At 40.0% G+C, this 17,138-nt stretch overlaps 1 protein-coding gene across 1 annotated transcript in view; it reads right to left on the bottom strand.

The window, feature by feature from the left end:
• Positions 1-17,138, bottom strand: part of dock5 (dedicator of cytokinesis 5) — a 66,750-nt gene that overhangs the window by 34,153 nt on the left and 15,459 nt on the right. Inside the window, exons 6-15 of the mRNA XM_014999551.2 lie at positions 16,865-17,013; positions 15,641-15,776; positions 15,375-15,532; positions 13,269-13,350; positions 10,974-11,103; positions 9,193-9,265; positions 3,333-3,475; positions 3,014-3,139; positions 2,766-2,890; positions 1,380-1,478 (exon numbers count right to left, since the gene is read on the bottom strand). Of these exons, the coding sequence (XP_014855037.2) occupies positions 1,380-1,478; positions 2,766-2,890; positions 3,014-3,139; positions 3,333-3,475; positions 9,193-9,265; positions 10,974-11,103; positions 13,269-13,350; positions 15,375-15,532; positions 15,641-15,776; positions 16,865-17,013 (1,221 nt within the window). The remainder of the gene's footprint in view (positions 1-1,379; positions 1,479-2,765; positions 2,891-3,013; positions 3,140-3,332; positions 3,476-9,192; positions 9,266-10,973; positions 11,104-13,268; positions 13,351-15,374; positions 15,533-15,640; positions 15,777-16,864; positions 17,014-17,138) is intronic.

Here is a 17,138-nt window from a genome sequence, read left to right as displayed (position 1 = left end):
AAAAAAAAGGATAAAGGAACATGAAGTGCAGTACCAGCTGTATCTGTTGACACGTCCTAAAGATTTGGGAAAATTCAATGTTTTATTGAGGTAGCATAATATCACACTGAAAAAGAAATATATTTAATATTTGAGTTATTCACATGGTGGGGGAAAAAATAATCCTATGTTGAGGAATCACAGTTTTTTGGCGCAATTATTAATAGACTGAAAACCCCCGTCAAAAATTAAACATGGACATATTTTTTTTAATTCATACCTGAATTTATACTTTAACATGATCAGAGTTCCTGAGAAATACCAAAGACTAATCCATTTCTTTCTGTTCCTGTTGCGTATAAATATCACATTTCACTGAGGCCAATTTCTTTTGCCCCTGGCTACTCCGCTGACCCATATGTGCGCTCCAACCATGGATCACAGTGAGGATGGCGAGAGAGATAAGAAAACTCTCCAGAGTTCACTAAAACCTACTGCAAAGCAGGAAGGAATGGCAGCTGAATTTAATTTTTTGTTGTCGCTTCATACGTGTATAATAAAATTTCAGTCTTGGGGTCACTATTCCGATTCAATTAAAAAATATTTTATTCATCCCAAAAGGAAAACAAAATGTTCCCACAACTCCTATCATCCGAGAATCTTCAAAGAGACACTGAGGATGTCAGGTAGCAGTCAGTTTTCCAAAAAATCTGAAAAGGTCTCTGACTGAAGACACTGCTGTTGTATCAAAAGCCACATGACTCTCGTGACACGCCAGCAGCTCAATATCCACGAGACGGAGACGATATTTAACATATTACGGACTACACCGTCAGTTTTTGACCAGCACTGCTAGTCCACCTCGTTTGCTTTTGCCACTCCCGTTTAAACTGACTGGATATTATCCAGTCTGTTTCCCAGCAACACTCCATGTGGGTTTGCTGCGAAACGAAGATGAGTTTGTGGAAAAGCTCTTCAAGTGAGTACAGGGGAGGACGTGTAATTCTTCTCTAAAGGCTCTGGGTCCATTTTTAGAGTGCGAAGCATCAGGAACTCCTTGAAATATTAGGACATTTTTAAAAATGAAATCTAGAACCAGCAGTTATGACTCAATCATGACTCAAAACATATTTCTAAATGTGAGGACAGCGTTGGAGAAGATCAGATCCCTCTCTCTGTATGCTTCTGCCTCATGTTTTTTCTTTATATTTGATAAAACATGCTTAAATTAAGGGCTTCCCCCCCCGAAATCTTAACCGTGGGGATCGTACGATAAAAGATTAATTTGATTTCGAGGCTTATTAAACCTCTTTAATAGGAGAGCTGATAAATCTGATCTGCGTTTATTAGCAGCTACTCTGTGTGACGGGTGCAGCGCCGGTCCTGACAGATGAGCTTACCTTCACCGTTTCGTTCCAACATGGCTGCTTCACCTGGTAGTAAATGACAGACTTGTACTCCGTTATGCCGTCGTAGCCGGCCCCGGGAAATATCGCTTTCTGCCGAAAATTGAAAAGGGAAGAGGAGTTTTACATGACCGGAACGCTATCGGAGCTTTCTCTAGTGCTGCGTTTGATATCTATCTGCTTTGACCAAAAAAAAAAAAAATATATATATATATATATATATATATATATATACATTTATGACAGAAATATATGCACATAATAAATATAAAAAAATCTGAATCATAGCCAGGGACATAAAGCTGTTAGGGAGGGGGGAAAATATTAGCACAGAAAAGTGCATATACTAGCAGTTCATTCAGACTGAGTTATTCATTTCCCCTTTTCCATCTTCTGGTGAAATATAAACTTATCGTCACTAAAGTAACAGAGGATATCTGAAGTAGGAGCCCTGAGTCATTAATTTTGGAACTATGCGGTCATGAAAAGAAAATAAATGAAGCTTCTCACATAATGACACATCCATATTAAACATTAACCAGCAGACGCACCAAATATTAACCAGATATTACAGGAACTCCTATACAGTCATTACGATTGTAGAGAAAAAGCATAAAAGTATACTTGACACAAATTTATTGTGCAATGAAAAACACTGACACAGAGCACAGCAGAGGTATTCAACGCCTGTGAAAATGTTCTCCTGTTACATCTATGAACTTCAGCGTATTTTATTGGGGTTTATGTGATAAACAGAGGCAAAGTAATGCATCGTTTTAAATTGGAAGGGAAGGGAGACATGGTTTCAGTTTTTCACAAATAAAAACTAACTAGCTAGACCAGTGGTGGCAGCCTCTGCTTTCAGGAAGAAGCTGAAGAAGGGATCAGAGGGTGTGAGCAGCGCACACACGTGCATGATTGACAGCGCCAAGACCCTTTTCATGGCTCTGACTGATTGTTTCTGATCGAGCGGTGTAGTTAGCAGAGGCAAAGGAGGTCGATTTAAAAAAAATTTTTTTTTACAGATTATCTGTCTCATATTAAACTGTAACAACAAGGTGACAGTTTTAACAAATATGTAAAAAAACAACATTTTCTTAACTACATACTGCAGTTGTAAGTTGCATACCTGGTTGCAATGCAAGCCTTTTCTCACCTACATATACCAGGAACTCCCTAATAGAAATGCTCAACACACTTTTCAGACTTTGAAGTTACGGTTTTGAAAAACTGTCTCGAATGTCCCTACTAATGAACTACTTTGGCCCATTAGAAAATCGCAAACACAGTAATATCTTGTAACAGGAGGGCTGAACAAAGGCACGCAGAAAAAAGGCCTCACTTCAAATAAAAACGGAAGAGTGACGCAGACATTTTTACCTCCATCGGATTGCCTTCATCGTCATGCACGCTGAGGATGACCTCCACGTTTTTCGGGGTCTTCTTTTTGCCTCGGTCAAACTCTCCCTGAAGCAAAGTTACGTAAATATCATTCCTAACGTTTCCTGGAGAAGGAACAAGAGGAGATCATTAGGTGGATGGGCCAGGCATTCGCAGCACGCCCACACACCTCTCTGATCAGAGCGAGCTTTAGAGCAATGCCCAGCAACAAAGGCTTTAAATCCCACCTGGGAGGATGATCTCTGGGAAGCCCATTTTCCTGACGATGGCCGTGCTGCGGTCCACTAAGTGGGGGAAGTCCTTCCTGACTTGAGCGAGGTCTCCCGGGAGGAGCTTCAGGGTCACAAACAGCCCTGGCGGACGGCATGTAAGGAAATTCAATGAGGCAGACACCAAAAGGGTACGATTCGCAGATCCCTCACACTGATTTCAACTTTACTCCAAAACAAAAGGGTTCATTTAGAGTGACCCTCGAGAAAGAAAGAAAGGGGGAAAAAAAGAAAAAACCACAGGGGAGAGCCCTCGTCTGTGATCGCTCCGCCTCACCCTGGCCTTTATGATTGACCTCCCGCGTGGCGATGACTTTGTTGAAGACAGCCGTGAGCGGCTCATTCTCCCCTATGACTCTGGATGGGATGAGCGGAGACATGATGATCTGCCTCTGGCGGATGTACGTCTCCATGGCTATCCTGGGGGAGGCATTTCGAAATGAGGAAAACAACTAAATCAGCCGCCGCCGACTCCGACAGGTGACAAAGAAATGGACGGCAGAGAGTTGCAGAAGACGAGAGGCTCTCCCTTCCCGCTGACAAGGTGTGCCGTTATGCTTCCAAACATGCCGTTTACCGCGGCTGAATGCAAGAGAGAAATGCTAAACACCTCAGAGCAGCTGAAGAGATGTGAAGCTGCTTATGACTAAAATAAACAATTTGGAAACGGCTGCATCTCATTAAAAATCATTCAGTTGCATTTGTGATAATTAGAAAAGCTGCAAAAATGCATTCATCTGGATTAAATGCCAAGTCTGAACACAAACATTTAAATGTATAATCCACACCATCCAATCTTACGTATCCATTTGGATTTAACCATCTGTCAAATTAGCGAAGCACTTTGGTGAACTTTGAGTGAGGACCTTAGTTCAGGATTTCTAAAGTGAGGTCAGTGCTTCCAAACAATACCTTCTTTGCAAAAGATCATTCTGTTGACATTCTTTCATTTGCGTTAATTCAGATTAATCATCTGAAGCTAACGACTAACCAACGCTTCCTAAATCAATTCCAGTCATAAAAACGTCACAGCGGCTTTTGCCAACGCCGTTTTATGATTTTTTTTTTTTTGTTACATTCGCAGTGACCAGGTATTTACAATATAGAAATGGAACAACAAGAAGTTGAGTTTGGTGTCGGTGTCCCACCAAAACACTTCCTGAGAGAAGCATGCACTGACAACACATAATGTATCAATGTATTGCGTTCAGTAGATAAACTGGAAGATTGGAAGCAAAGGCTGTCTAAAGGGGGAAAAAATAGCATTTGCATAAGGTTGCTATAATATTTATGCTTTTTAAAATGTTTTATTTTTCTAACGTGCAGTTAAATTGTTCCATTCTCCATCCATTCTTCACTCATGAAGATCGTTGGTAGCGTAACACTTCCGGTCTTCATTTCACTTCCCTTTGTTTTTGGCACTTTTCTTCCTACGGCACAAACATATATGCTCTATGAAGACTAAGAGAGATATTAATAATGACGAGTTATTAATTATGGCTGCTGTTAATCTAATTTCCCTACCTAAAATCATCAGATGGCATCTGTGTTTATTAAAACCGCCGTGATTCCCCACAATCTGCAGTCAAACTCAAACTCTGAGCACAGACATCCCGTACCGTACCAGCTAATCTCGGTTATCAACTTGGATTTGGCCATTTGTCTAATTAGCTATGCACTCAATGTCATTTTGAACGAGAAGCTTAGGGGTAAGTCATCGAATGTTGGATATTTGGCTTACTCCAATTATCAAAATGAAATGTTTTATGAACTGTGAAATGAAGAGGCCACACATTCGCTCGCCGTCGTCACCGTCTGTGAACAAGATCAAAGAACCGTCCGATGATATATTCACGGCTCACTTTGTCGTGGTTCACTGGTTATTATGTCCGTTGCGTCAATGAATGCGTCTCTGTTGCGTTTTAGATTGCATGTGAAATAAATGAATGTAATCCAACTAATGTTAGGCAATGCTTACTGTGTTCCTGTTTATGACCCAGACAAAAAAACAAGCAGTTATCCAGACGCAGGGGAAAAGGCGAAAAGCACTGTACTGAATTAACAAAATGAAAACAGGAAAGCAAAAAACAAGTAGGACGGGCTTTTACGTGCTAAGACGTTTTTATGTACTGCAAGAGCTGTCAGATTCAGGTTGGATAAAATCCTGTGTGTTTACAGATCTTTCCTCATTACTGTACAATCCCCCATTGCGTGTGTGTGTTTTGCTTTGTTATTTTTTACATTGTGTGCATAAATATTTAGCAGGTGAGTAGTTCACCTCTTCATTATGTCTGAGGAAATTTTACAAGCTAGACTGAATCTGATTCTCGTGGGATCGTTGTTCGGGTGACGTGTGTTTGTGCAACGAGCAAGGTGCGACGTAGAACAATCAACACCTAAGAACCTTCCAGCAAGGAGAAATGGACCAAAATTTGGGATTCAATAAGCACAGAAAACAAAACAAAAAAAGTATTTTTAGAAGATTGAAGCATTCTTAACATGACTAAGCTCTTAAGCCGTGATTATCAAAAAAAAAAACAAAAACAAAAAAAAGCACAAAAACCAAAGGTTCGGTTGTAAATCCTCGACAAGGCCATACAAATATGTTTGGAGAAGAAAAAGAACTAAGAAGAAATCAACATAAAACTACAATGAACACCTTACACTAAAAAGTTGTTCAGAAATGCAATGAACTTGTAATGTGTAGAAGTTGGAAAGGCTGGATGGACCAGACGGATGGACTCATGTTTGGACAAAGACCACCAAGACTAAGACTGCCTTTTTAGGTTAGAAATCAAGTCTTCAATGGGGATGCTGTTTTATACAGAAGTCTGCAGCACGTTTTTTTCTTTCTTTTTTTAAAGCAAGACGGCACAACACCGATTCCATGACCAGCCAGCCAGCTGGGTAAGAGCCTCAAAAAACAACAGATCCATCTATGGAGTTTGTGAACTTCTTCAGAAGCATATGATTTAAAAAAAAAAGGAGAAAAGTTCACCTCTTAGAGCAGGACAGCTGAGCAAAAATACGACTCCATGGAAGAAATCCAGTTAGTGGAGAAAAGAGAAAGAGGCTACATTGGGTACTTAGCATTTTTTAGATGTCTAAAGTGTTCATTAGTTAACCCTGAGGAGTTCATTTGTTCGATTTTCTCTAATTAAATTAGCAAGAAGGAATTTCTTTAGTCTTGTATTTATTTGAGAGAAATGATGCATCCTGAAAGTTTCCAAAGAATTGTGCACTCACATATCCTCCCTCCGAGAATGTTAATGGTCACATTTCCTTTGCTAAACATTTAATCTTTGAGTGTATTAACGCTTAGCACAGAAATAAAACTTCCCTAATGGTTGTGCACACAGCGTATTTGCTACACTGACGACATAACGCTTTGCTGAAATATTCATACCCATCGAGCGTCATGGTTTGTCACATTACAAACACAAATTTAAAATTATTTTATAGTGATTTTACGTTACAGACCAACACAAAGCAGTGCAAATTTGTGACCTGGATGGAAGACCACAGTTTTCAAATGTTTCTACACATAAAAATCTGTGGGATGTTTCATGTTTCAGACCTAAAGCAGAACCTCCTCGGTTTACAGCTGCAAGACTTTTGGGGGAAAACTTCTTCCATTATTGTGAATTTAAAAACTGAAATATTTGCTCATTCTTCCTGCATGCAGACTTGAAAAAGGTTCTCAGTTGGATTTTGGTCAGGAGTTAATAAATGAATTCGCTTTGATGCTAAACCATCCCAGTGCATCCCTGAGTGTCTGCTTCCTTCTCTTTGGTGATAAAACGCATCCCCGCATCATGATGCTGCCACCGCTATACGTTGCAGAGGCGGATGCCGTTTTCAGGATGAAGTTTCTATCGTGAGGGTGGCGTGCACGTCGATCAAACCGTTACACTTTGGTCTTTCCTTACAGAAGCTGCTCTGAGGTTTTACGTTCGCTTGTGGTGGTCTTTGGCTTTTCCAAAATAGAGTTAATGCACTGCAGCGGAGATGGGAACACATTTGCTGAATAATTTATAACGTCACACATTTTCCAATTCACTGATGGGTTCTGTCAAAGTCCAAACGTCTAAAACAGAGGGGCGGACTCTCCGTTGGTCTGAGATGCTTGGTTCATCTCACGGGTATCGTTTTATAGAGCCATACTTACCATCAACATTTGGTCAAACTATGCTTTTCATTCCCTTGTTGAGTCACTGGAACGTGGCAAATTCTCATTTTATTTGTTTTTTCCTTTTTGGCTACATTTTAAAAGTTTGCTCAAAAATCGCAAGCCAATTGGATGGAATTATAGCTACCATGTTCCCTAAATCTGCATAAATCTCACCAGAGTTTTCTGCATCACCCAAGTGTACTAGGATATTTTCTAAGGAAAATATCCTAGTACACTTGAAATAAGACAAAAACTGACTTACTAGTAACTTTTCAGCAAGATAAAGGAGCATGTTTTAAGTCAATATATCTTTAATATTGATGAAAAAGTTCTAGATCCACTGCCAGATAATTTCACTTACAAAAGAAAATATTTTTCCCATGTTAAAAGTGAAATAATCTGGAAATGGAACAAGAACTTTTTTTTCATCAATATTAAGGAAGTATTGACTTAAAACATCCCCTTTTACCTTGCTGCCAGGTTACTTTTAGTTTTACTTCAAGTGTATATCTAGAAACTAGACCAAAAGCACTTGGTATGGTTTTGTGGTTTTGCAGTGTATTGTTCTCAGCCCAACCTCTGAGGTTTTTGCAGTACATCTAAATTTAAGCTCCGATTAAATGAGACGCAGGTGGACTCTACAGACTAATCAGGTAAATACTGGAGGCAGTCGGTTGCACTGGATTTTATTTAAGGGATGCTGAGCAAAACACAATATATGTTCTCAGATTTTAATTTCAAAATTTATTTGTGTTGTCTTTTCAGTTTATTAATATGTTTAAAAGAAGTTAAAAATTTTGTGTGCTGAACAGATGTTGAACAATAATCCAAGCTCTAAATAATAATAATCCTTCTACAATACGATAATGCACTACTTTGTACTGGTCACATTTGTTGTTTAATGTTAGAAATGTTACTAACTCAAAGGGGTTGAATATTGTTTCCAAATCCCTGTACATGTGAAACAAGTTTTAATTTTAAAGCTTCTCTTCTGTGCGATGAGTCGTGGTGAGGACACAAGAAAACCAGAGGGAGCTTCGTGTGGTTAAAATCAGGAAGTGAGTGCGCACACGTAACACACAGGAGGCGGCGTAAATTCAAAACAGAGCTCAGCCGGCTCAGCCGACTGCCGGCTGGCAGCACAGCTGAGCCGGCGGTCGATAATGACTTCGATGGGTTTTGGCGACGTTTTCAGAAGCACGGCGGCGTTTCAGAACCACCCAATCAAGTAGATATCGGTGCTCCCCATTATCCCACTCTTTAGCTTTTCTAAAATTTCATTTAGCGTGACCTTTTGCTGGAATCATTTTCGAACTATCCAATTTGCTGTTAGGACAGCAAAATAAGTCGCCGGCTGTTAATAAAAGAGAAATTCATTTGTCACGGCAGGAGAAGACCAACAAAGGATCCGGCGGGTTTAATTCATCTTCTGCGCAAGAGATAAAATATACCAAAAGGTCTTTGTTTGCATGCAACCCTCTGAAGACCGCTTCTGTTCGGCGGCGGAGGAAAATTACGCACATGTAATATTTAAAACAATTACCCAAGCAGTTGATGGATCCAGAGTTATAGTCTGGGCTAATAAAACATGTTTGTTTATCTGTAGGTTCTCAGGGGGGGAATGCAGCCCCTTTTATGAAGCAGTGAAGAGAAACAAACCGCGGTTCAATGCAGTCGAAATTTGGTTTACATAACGAGAATCACCCAGGCTGTGTTTATGACTCTTCCATCTAAGATCTCTGTGAAAACACCATCCTGATCCCTCCTGCTGTGCACCAGCCATGAAAGCCCGGTCGGCCTATGACGAGCCGCAACACTCGGGAAGTTCTTTCTTTAAAAACAGCATGATTGGAAAAGAAAAAAAAGATGGAAACAAAGGGGGAACACCAGTCTATCTTCTGTGTACAAGTTTCTCTTACTGAGGTGGCATCACATAAATGAGGCATGACAACATGAGAAGACTCACTGCTGAAACGGGATGAAGTGCTGCTTGTCCTCATCGTCTATCTTGCCGTGAGCGACGTCTGTTATGTCCATCACTGCAAAGATAAACACGTCGGAAGGATCACAGCGGGGTTTGGACACTTTTCAAGTAGAAACGCACACACAAAAACAAAAAACAAAACAAAACTGTATTTTCTTGCTTTTATTAGCTCGGCAGCTTCATTTCTCTCCCCCCCACCAAAAAAAAAAAAATAAAAAAATAAAAAAATCTAGGAACACTTTCCTGGATTTTTACAAGAGGAACTTTCCCAGCTTACAGTGCCAGCTGCATTTATTGGCATCCATCGTACAGATGTGTAGAAAGCCTTAAAAAAATAACTTGTCTTTTATTGCACTGGTGGAATGTCACAATGAAAATAGTTAGAAGTAGTCCACTTTTATTTTACCACAATTAATTTTTTTTTTATCTTGTGTTAATAAAAAATAGTAATTTTTTAACAAAATCACCAATGATACAACATCCAGCTAACAATTCATTTGAACTAAATGCATAACTAACAACTAATGCATGACTTTTATAAGATTATTTCCCTGGAATATAAATATAATGTGCTTTAGCAACTAAAAATGGGGAAAACAAACATGCCATTCAAGTAAAGATCTTTATATGTAAGGAAATGTAAAAAAAGAAGAAAAAAAAAAGTTCACCCCAAGTTTCCAGAGTTGAGTTAAAATATTGTATAATGCTTTCTATGATTAAGCTAGTAATGTTGCTTTAAGTTGCTAAGTTAAACAAATTAAGAGGATTTTAGGTGCCTCAAAGCCACATTTTTCAGTAGAAACCAGTGAATTGATGTGGTCCTATGTAATATTAAAGCTTGGTTATAAAATAGATTAATATATTGTGTTGGACTTAGTATTTTTCATTATAAAAGGGATTTTAATTAGTCATTAATAATTTTGCTCTAATGAAAAATAAAAAAAGTTTCCATGCACATGAATCACCTAGATTGAGGGGTAAGATTACATCGTTCTTGGATTAAAGTCAATAAATAATTTATTTTTTTTAAATCACTCCGGAGCCACAAACAGACACCAGGTTAAACTTTGTTCACCTCTGATTTAGAGAAGTGATTTAAAGATTAATGGTTGAAGATGCCCCTCTCTAAATGCTCCGATTTTGTGAAATGCTGCATAAGAAGACCAAGTTCTTCCCCTTTAGCAAAAACAAAGGCTGGAGAATCTGCTAACAGCAGGGGGTACTCTGCTGCATCACTGGCAACTTTGCCAAGAACCTGAAACAAAATTAAAGATGAGACTTTTCAGTATGAGATTTTGCTGCTGCAGGACAAAAAAGAGGTGAACGTTGCAGTTACTTGGAACATGTAGCTAAACAGATTGAGGAGTTCTCGATCTCCTGAGCTGATAAATTCCTCCCGGTTCTGCTGCCAGTGTGGCTGCGTTTTTATTTTTTTTGTTGTTGTTTCTTTCCTTTTTCCTGGCTACGATTAACACTCAGATTTTTATTCCATTTGCTTAAGAGCTGGAGGAAACCATTTCTCATTTAACTCACTAACCATCTGGCCGGAGCCTAAAAGCCAGTTTCCACCAACTCTCTCGCCAGGGCAGAGCAAAAGCCTTTTCTGGGTCAGGAAACAGGTGTTCCCCTTTCTCTTTCTTTCTTTTTGTTTTTGCTCCATCTTTCATTCCTGCATCTTAAAAGAACCAAACTCTGCAGCTGCGTGACAACAAAAAAAAGGGGCTTTTATTACCGGTGATTATGAAGAAATATTAGCTGCTCACCGGCGACGCCGAACGGCCTCCGTAAGCCACCTGTTTGCTTTTTGCCCTCTTTGAGCTCCATGCTGCCCACTCTGATGATCTGACACACCAGGAAGAGCCGCTGCCTCATCAGATCGCTGCTGCTCAGGTCCTGGACGCAAGGAAGGCAAACAGAGCTGATTGGCGGTGACATACGAGGTACATTAGATACAAAGGCAGTGACCTTCTCCTGTCATCGATAGTTTATTATGAACGATGACATGGTCAGAGATGCAGACATGACAGTAAAGGTTACAGGACAAAAGCACGGCGTAAATGCTGGGAGAAGGTATGTCTGTGTTCTAGTGTCTCAGCCTTTGTTTATATATGGATGCATCTCAATTGGAAAATAATAGAAATCTATACTTTAGTAATTTGGTTCAAAAAGTAAAACATGAAGTGTATCCAGAAAGTATTCACAGCGCTTCACTTTTTCCACATTTTATGTTATATCCTTGTTCCAAATTGCATTACATTACCCTCTTTGACAATATGGAAAATATTTCTTGAATATATGTGATTTCTTTTTTTTTATTTTTTTTATTGCTGTTAAATGTGTAAAAACACACCATTTTAAAAAAATGTTTTCAACATTAGACTACTTGTACAGAACAATTATCCGGGTCAGGTTTGGCGGACGCCAACTTTAGCATCATTAGCAGCTAACAGTTAGCTAGTTGTGATGGCCAGCTAATCCAGAAATGGTGTTTATTTCACCGACTGTCACATAAGCTAACAAATCCAGAACTATTTCCTTTCTTACTTACTATAAATGAAGACCTGAGGGAAGACATTAATTTAATTCAGTTTGGCAAAAGGCTGCAATACCACAAAATGTGGAAAAAGTGAAGCGCAGTGAATATTTTCTGGATGCAGTGCAGGTAGCTCTGATTTATTACATACAGGATGACACATCTTAAGCATTCGTTTCTAATTTAGACATTTACAGCTCACAGCTAATTGAAATTTGAAATTCTGTCACAGAGAAAGGAGACTAGAGTCCTCAATTTTGTCCGCTTGGTGCTGAAATCTCCATGTGTTGGCAGAAAGTGACACAGGCCAATAGAAGGCTCCATGTTGGAAAATAAACTTTGTCCATTCGACAGACATTCTCCACAAGAAAGGCAAATCGCTGATGAGCAATGATAAAAAGCTGGCTGCTCACAAAGTATTGAATCTAACGGAAAGTTGAATGGAAGAAAACATTATGGCTGAAAATAATGGTACACATGCAAGTCTTGAGAAGATCATCCACACAATTGTTAGGGAGAAATTCACTATCTGGACTGAATCTGGAATTAGGGCTTCAACAGGAATTATACACACACCGACGTATCAGGATGTGAGCTGCAACCGCTGCTCATCTTGTGTTCATAAAAAAAGATGGTTAGAAGCGTCTCAACTGGACCGAGGAGAAAAACGACAACTTTTTCTCTGCGCTTCAAAGCCCTCTTTTTAGATGAAGCGGCATTTCATTTGTAAATCACGGTCCCAGCATCTGGAGGAAGGGTGGAGATTAATCTAAGCTGCTTGATGTCCAACGTGACGTTTTCTACAAACGGTGATGCTTTGAGAAGCCGGGTCATCTGTGGATGTTGGCCCACTGGGCTTTATGGAGTCTAACATCTCAGCAGTCGTGCACAGAGACATTTGACAGCACTTCTTTATGCTTCCCCCGTAAGGAGGTGCTGGTTTCATTTTAGAGCGGGAACTAAAACGACTGCCACACTAAATTTCTTTCATTGTCAAGAGGAAGAGGACAGCAATAAACCTCAGCAGAAGGTTGATCACCTCCATGCCACGCCGCATTGATGCTTAATTCATGCAAAAGGAACTCCAACCAAGTATTGAGTGTAAATCCTGTGGAGTAATTATTTCAGAAACTGAATTTTGAAGGTTTTGTTAGCTGTATGTTGAAGTAAATACTGAAAACATTCCACTTTGTGTCTGGAGAGTCTGTAAGTGTCCCGCTTTTTAATTCGAAGGACACAAATAATTAACTGTCATGTGCCTTTGATGGAAAGGGTTTGATTCTGCTCCAAAACTCCACTTCCTGGTAGCTCCGCTGCTCGTTTTCCCAGAACTGCCGGCTCTCTGAATACAACAAAATGGCAGCAGCACCACTCATTGACCAAGCCACCCGTGAAAGAGAGTAATTTACAAAAACTGTCATTAAATTTCGAGCGATCCAGAAACAAATAGTCTTTCAGGTGAGGTTCAGACTGTTTACATCTTTAAAACCAAGGGAACAAAGTCAGCAGATTGAGACTCGGTTACCGTGAATAAGGCCGGCAGGTTGTTGAGTTTTTCAATTTCCTTAGGCATCCCCATACTGTCCCAGCGCACCAGGAAGTTCTCGCTGTATGAATTCAAATAGGAATCACAGTTAGACAGCGCATTATCTGAGCCATCGGAAGAAGTGGAAAAATGGAAGCAGGCCATGCAGCAATTCTTCATAATTTCCTTCCCGTCACCTGATAAACAGAAAACATGCATCACATAAATCTTAAAACTACTTGTGCTGTTTGATTAGTAACCATGTCATCTCGTAGGTCCCAATAGGGCTTTCCGAAAATCTTGACTCTTAAAAATGAATGAGTCGAGCTTATTGTCTTAATTGGCGCCTAATGCTCCCTCAGTCAAGCCGTGTTCATACTCTTGCTTTTATTTTTAGTTTTGCGATATTAAAATTCATAAAAATCCATGCTGTTTATAATCAGTGCTGTCACTTCCCAAGAGCAGGCACGGCAGCGGCTTAGCTGCAAAACAAACCTGCCCTCCATTTTTTTTTTTAAAGCACATAATATCCTGCTTGAGGTTTCAGTGGCATGTCTGAAGCGCAGGGCCGCAGTTAACAGAATGTGGGCACCTGGGCTAGAGCCAGTTTTGGTGCCCAAATTACCATATTTTAATAGCTACATACATACAGCTAAAAACTGATTTTTGCATACTATGTTTAAATGAAAAAAAATGTTTTGCCTAATTTTAATCAGATTAAATGCCTCCTGTCAAATGTTTCTCAAATGCCAGAATAATGAAGATTTTTTTATGCAGTTCTATAAAATCAGAAGTTTATAAAGTGAACTTTTTTTTCTGTCAAAAGCGTTTTTTGGTTGTTGTTTTTTTTTTCCATAAATCATCTTTTGGCAACAAAAAGGTGGTGCCTTTTTTGTGCCAAAATCACATTTCACCAAAATTGTGGACCTACACAAATCTGGTTCATCCTTGGACAAGATTGCAGAATCCCAAAGAATGCCAAAAGTGATTTTGGAAAAAAAAAAAAAAAATCACCACCTCTTTCTTTTCAAAAGATGTTTTAGGCAGTTGGGCCATGATTTTAGGTGGGTTACAACATACAAGTCCAGAAAGGGTCCTGACAGGAGAGAGACGTGAAGTAAATCCTGAAAAGGCGCTCAAAGAGGAAGAAGCCATTACTTCAAAAGCATCATAAGAGAGACTAGTTTCAGTTTGCAGATGCTCTCTGGTACAAAGACTTTCATATTTTTGAGGCTTGCCCTGTGGTTTGATGGAGCTAAAACTGTTTCACCATGTTGCCCATTGTTATATTTGGAGGGCAAAAAAAGCAGAGCGTGAGAACCTCGCGACTTTGAAGTACAGAGTCGGCAGTATCATGTCGTATTGGGATTTAGCTGCTTCTTCGTAAAAATTATGAACCCAGGGGTGCTGTGGTGGCGCTGCGGCAAAGCATGACCCGCGTATTGAGGCCTTAAATATTTTCACCCTGGCCCCAGGGCAGTACGTCGCCTCTAACACCTGGTCGCTTCGCTTTGCACCTTTGTTGTGCATTTGCATCATGTAGCAGCAAAAACGGAGGCAAAACTGATGAAAAATATTCCTCTTAAAGAGACCGTTTTTCCTCTATTAGCTGAAAAGAAAACCAATTTCACCCTGCAAATCTGAACTGCTCACTGAATAATACATCTTTAAATTCAAGAACCCCCCCACCAAAAAAGAGACACTGTAGTGTTTACTTTTTTTTTGCCTTTTCCTTTTTCTCCCAAAATTTATGTTGCAACATCAGAAAGTCCAAAACATGCTTTTAAGCTCCTAAACAATGCATTTCATTATTCCACCCTCTGCATATTTATTTAATGTACTGCTGGAGCTACAACATCAAGCACAGAGTTACAGGACAGTAATGAACAACCTTTATAGGTTTTTATTATTCATAGCTGAAAGAAATTCTTCATTTATCATGTTGTAACTTTTGCCGAGAAGTGACAGACCGGGGGAAGTGGTAACATAGTGTGGCTTTAAAATCGAAAGACCATTTTATAGTGGCTTTACAACCAATTAGAGGTGAATTATCGACTCCGGGTAACAAGAATTAATATCACACAAGCGACATTTACGCCGACTGACCTGATAAATTCCGACTGGTCGGGATCGTAGAGAGACATGAGCAGCTCGGCGTCCTCCCCGATGTTGCACACAAAGTTCTTCAGGTTCATGAGGAGGCTGTAGGTGTGCACGGAGCTGAACAGAGTCTGCCGCCGCATCTCCAGGTTCTGCAGTCTCGTCTGCGTGAAAACGAGTCGGCGTGAACGAGTGCAAAGACCTTAACTGGAGCCGGCAGCCGGCGGCGGACCGAAGCGACGGCGAGCGTCGAGACCAAACGGGAGTCGTGCCTTCTCTTCCTGTATCCTGTCGTCCACGCTGCGGGACGCCGTCTCGTGGGCCTGGAACAGGCTGACGGTGCTGGTCCGGTCGGGATCCAGCATGTTGCCCGCCTCGTCTCGGACCACCAGGTCCAACCCGAGGATCCTGCGCGGCAGAGGGTCAGTCAGCTGTGGCTCAGGCAGGAACACAGTTTTGAAAACATTTATTAAAACAGCTGGTACAGATTTGCAAAAAAAAACAAAAACAAACAAACTTAAATTCATCTTTTATTGCAGCATCATAATCCCACCATTAAAAAAAATGAGGATAATCTGACAACAGAACAAAATTAACACAAAGATACAGTAAACAAGAGAGAGGGACTTTAAACTATTCTTCTTGGTACGATCCTTAGAAAATTCCTCCTCTTTGTTCGGCATCAGGGTCATTATTATCCCGTTGGAAGACCCAGTGGCAAATGCATCTTAACTTTGACTAGGCCATTCACACATATAAATTACAGGGTTTGCTTCTTCCTGGGATGTCATCTTCAAAGCTCCATCAACTCTGACCAGCTTCCATGTCACTGCATACCCCACAGCATTATGCTGCCACTACTTTGTGCTGTTATGGTGATGTTTTTGGGGGTTGATATAGAGGCAGTTTCACACCTTCTTTTGAGATTATTTCAAAAAAGTTTTGCACCCATTTGTAATGAAAATGCCTGTAATGAGACTGAGATTAAAATACTAATGATTGTATTCGGTAATTACTAAAGGAATTAGTTGCACTGAATTTTGTTTAGGGGCATCAGAGTAAAGAAGTACAAATAGAAATGCATGCCACACTTTTCAGATTTCTATTTGGAAAAAAAACAACTGAATATTATTTTTCTTCCATTTTATTTACTCCTATTTTTACTAAATTATGTGCTGATTTGTGTCCGTCTGTCACATAAAATACCATTTCAATACGTTGAAGCCTGTGGTTATTATGACAAAACTGTAAATTTACTCAACTCAGATTTGTAGGACTTTTCAGAGCAGGATTATGTTGCTGCATAAAAAGACGCGTTTATTTTAAGATTTTTTTTTTAACACAACTTTACCAAGAGTGCCCAAACAACCCCCCCCCCCCCCAAAAAAAACCCCAAAAAAACAAAAATCACGTGCCCAGCACTGTAAACTTCACAATTCTTCCAGCAGAATACAATCTGTTTCTTTGAGGTCCGTTGAGAAGAGCGGGAGCCGTACCGGTTTCCATAATCAATCTTTGCTGTGACTTTCTTCTTGAGCTCCACAAGGTCATCCTTGGGCAGCGTTCCTGACACAATCTGAGATCGATACTCAATGAGGCTGTAGGCCATCTGCTGCACACTCCTGAACAGGGTTATCTTGTTTGCCTGTCAGAAAAACATGTGCACGCTTTGTTATATATACACGCCGCAGTTCAGAGGAAGAAGCAGCAGTCAACTTTTCTTTTTCTCAGAAAAAATAAAAATTTAAAGATGAAAACGTATCCCAGCAG

The sequence above is a fragment of the Poecilia mexicana genome, unplaced genomic scaffold (assembly GCF_051168715.1).
Source record: "Poecilia mexicana isolate PSO_F unplaced genomic scaffold, ASM5116871v1 scaffold_9, whole genome shotgun sequence".
NCBI classification, from domain to species: Eukaryota; Metazoa; Chordata; class Actinopteri; order Cyprinodontiformes; family Poeciliidae; genus Poecilia; species Poecilia mexicana.
The sequence above is the reverse complement of the archived record's forward strand: the minus strand, read 5'-3'. Positions and strand labels throughout refer to the sequence as shown.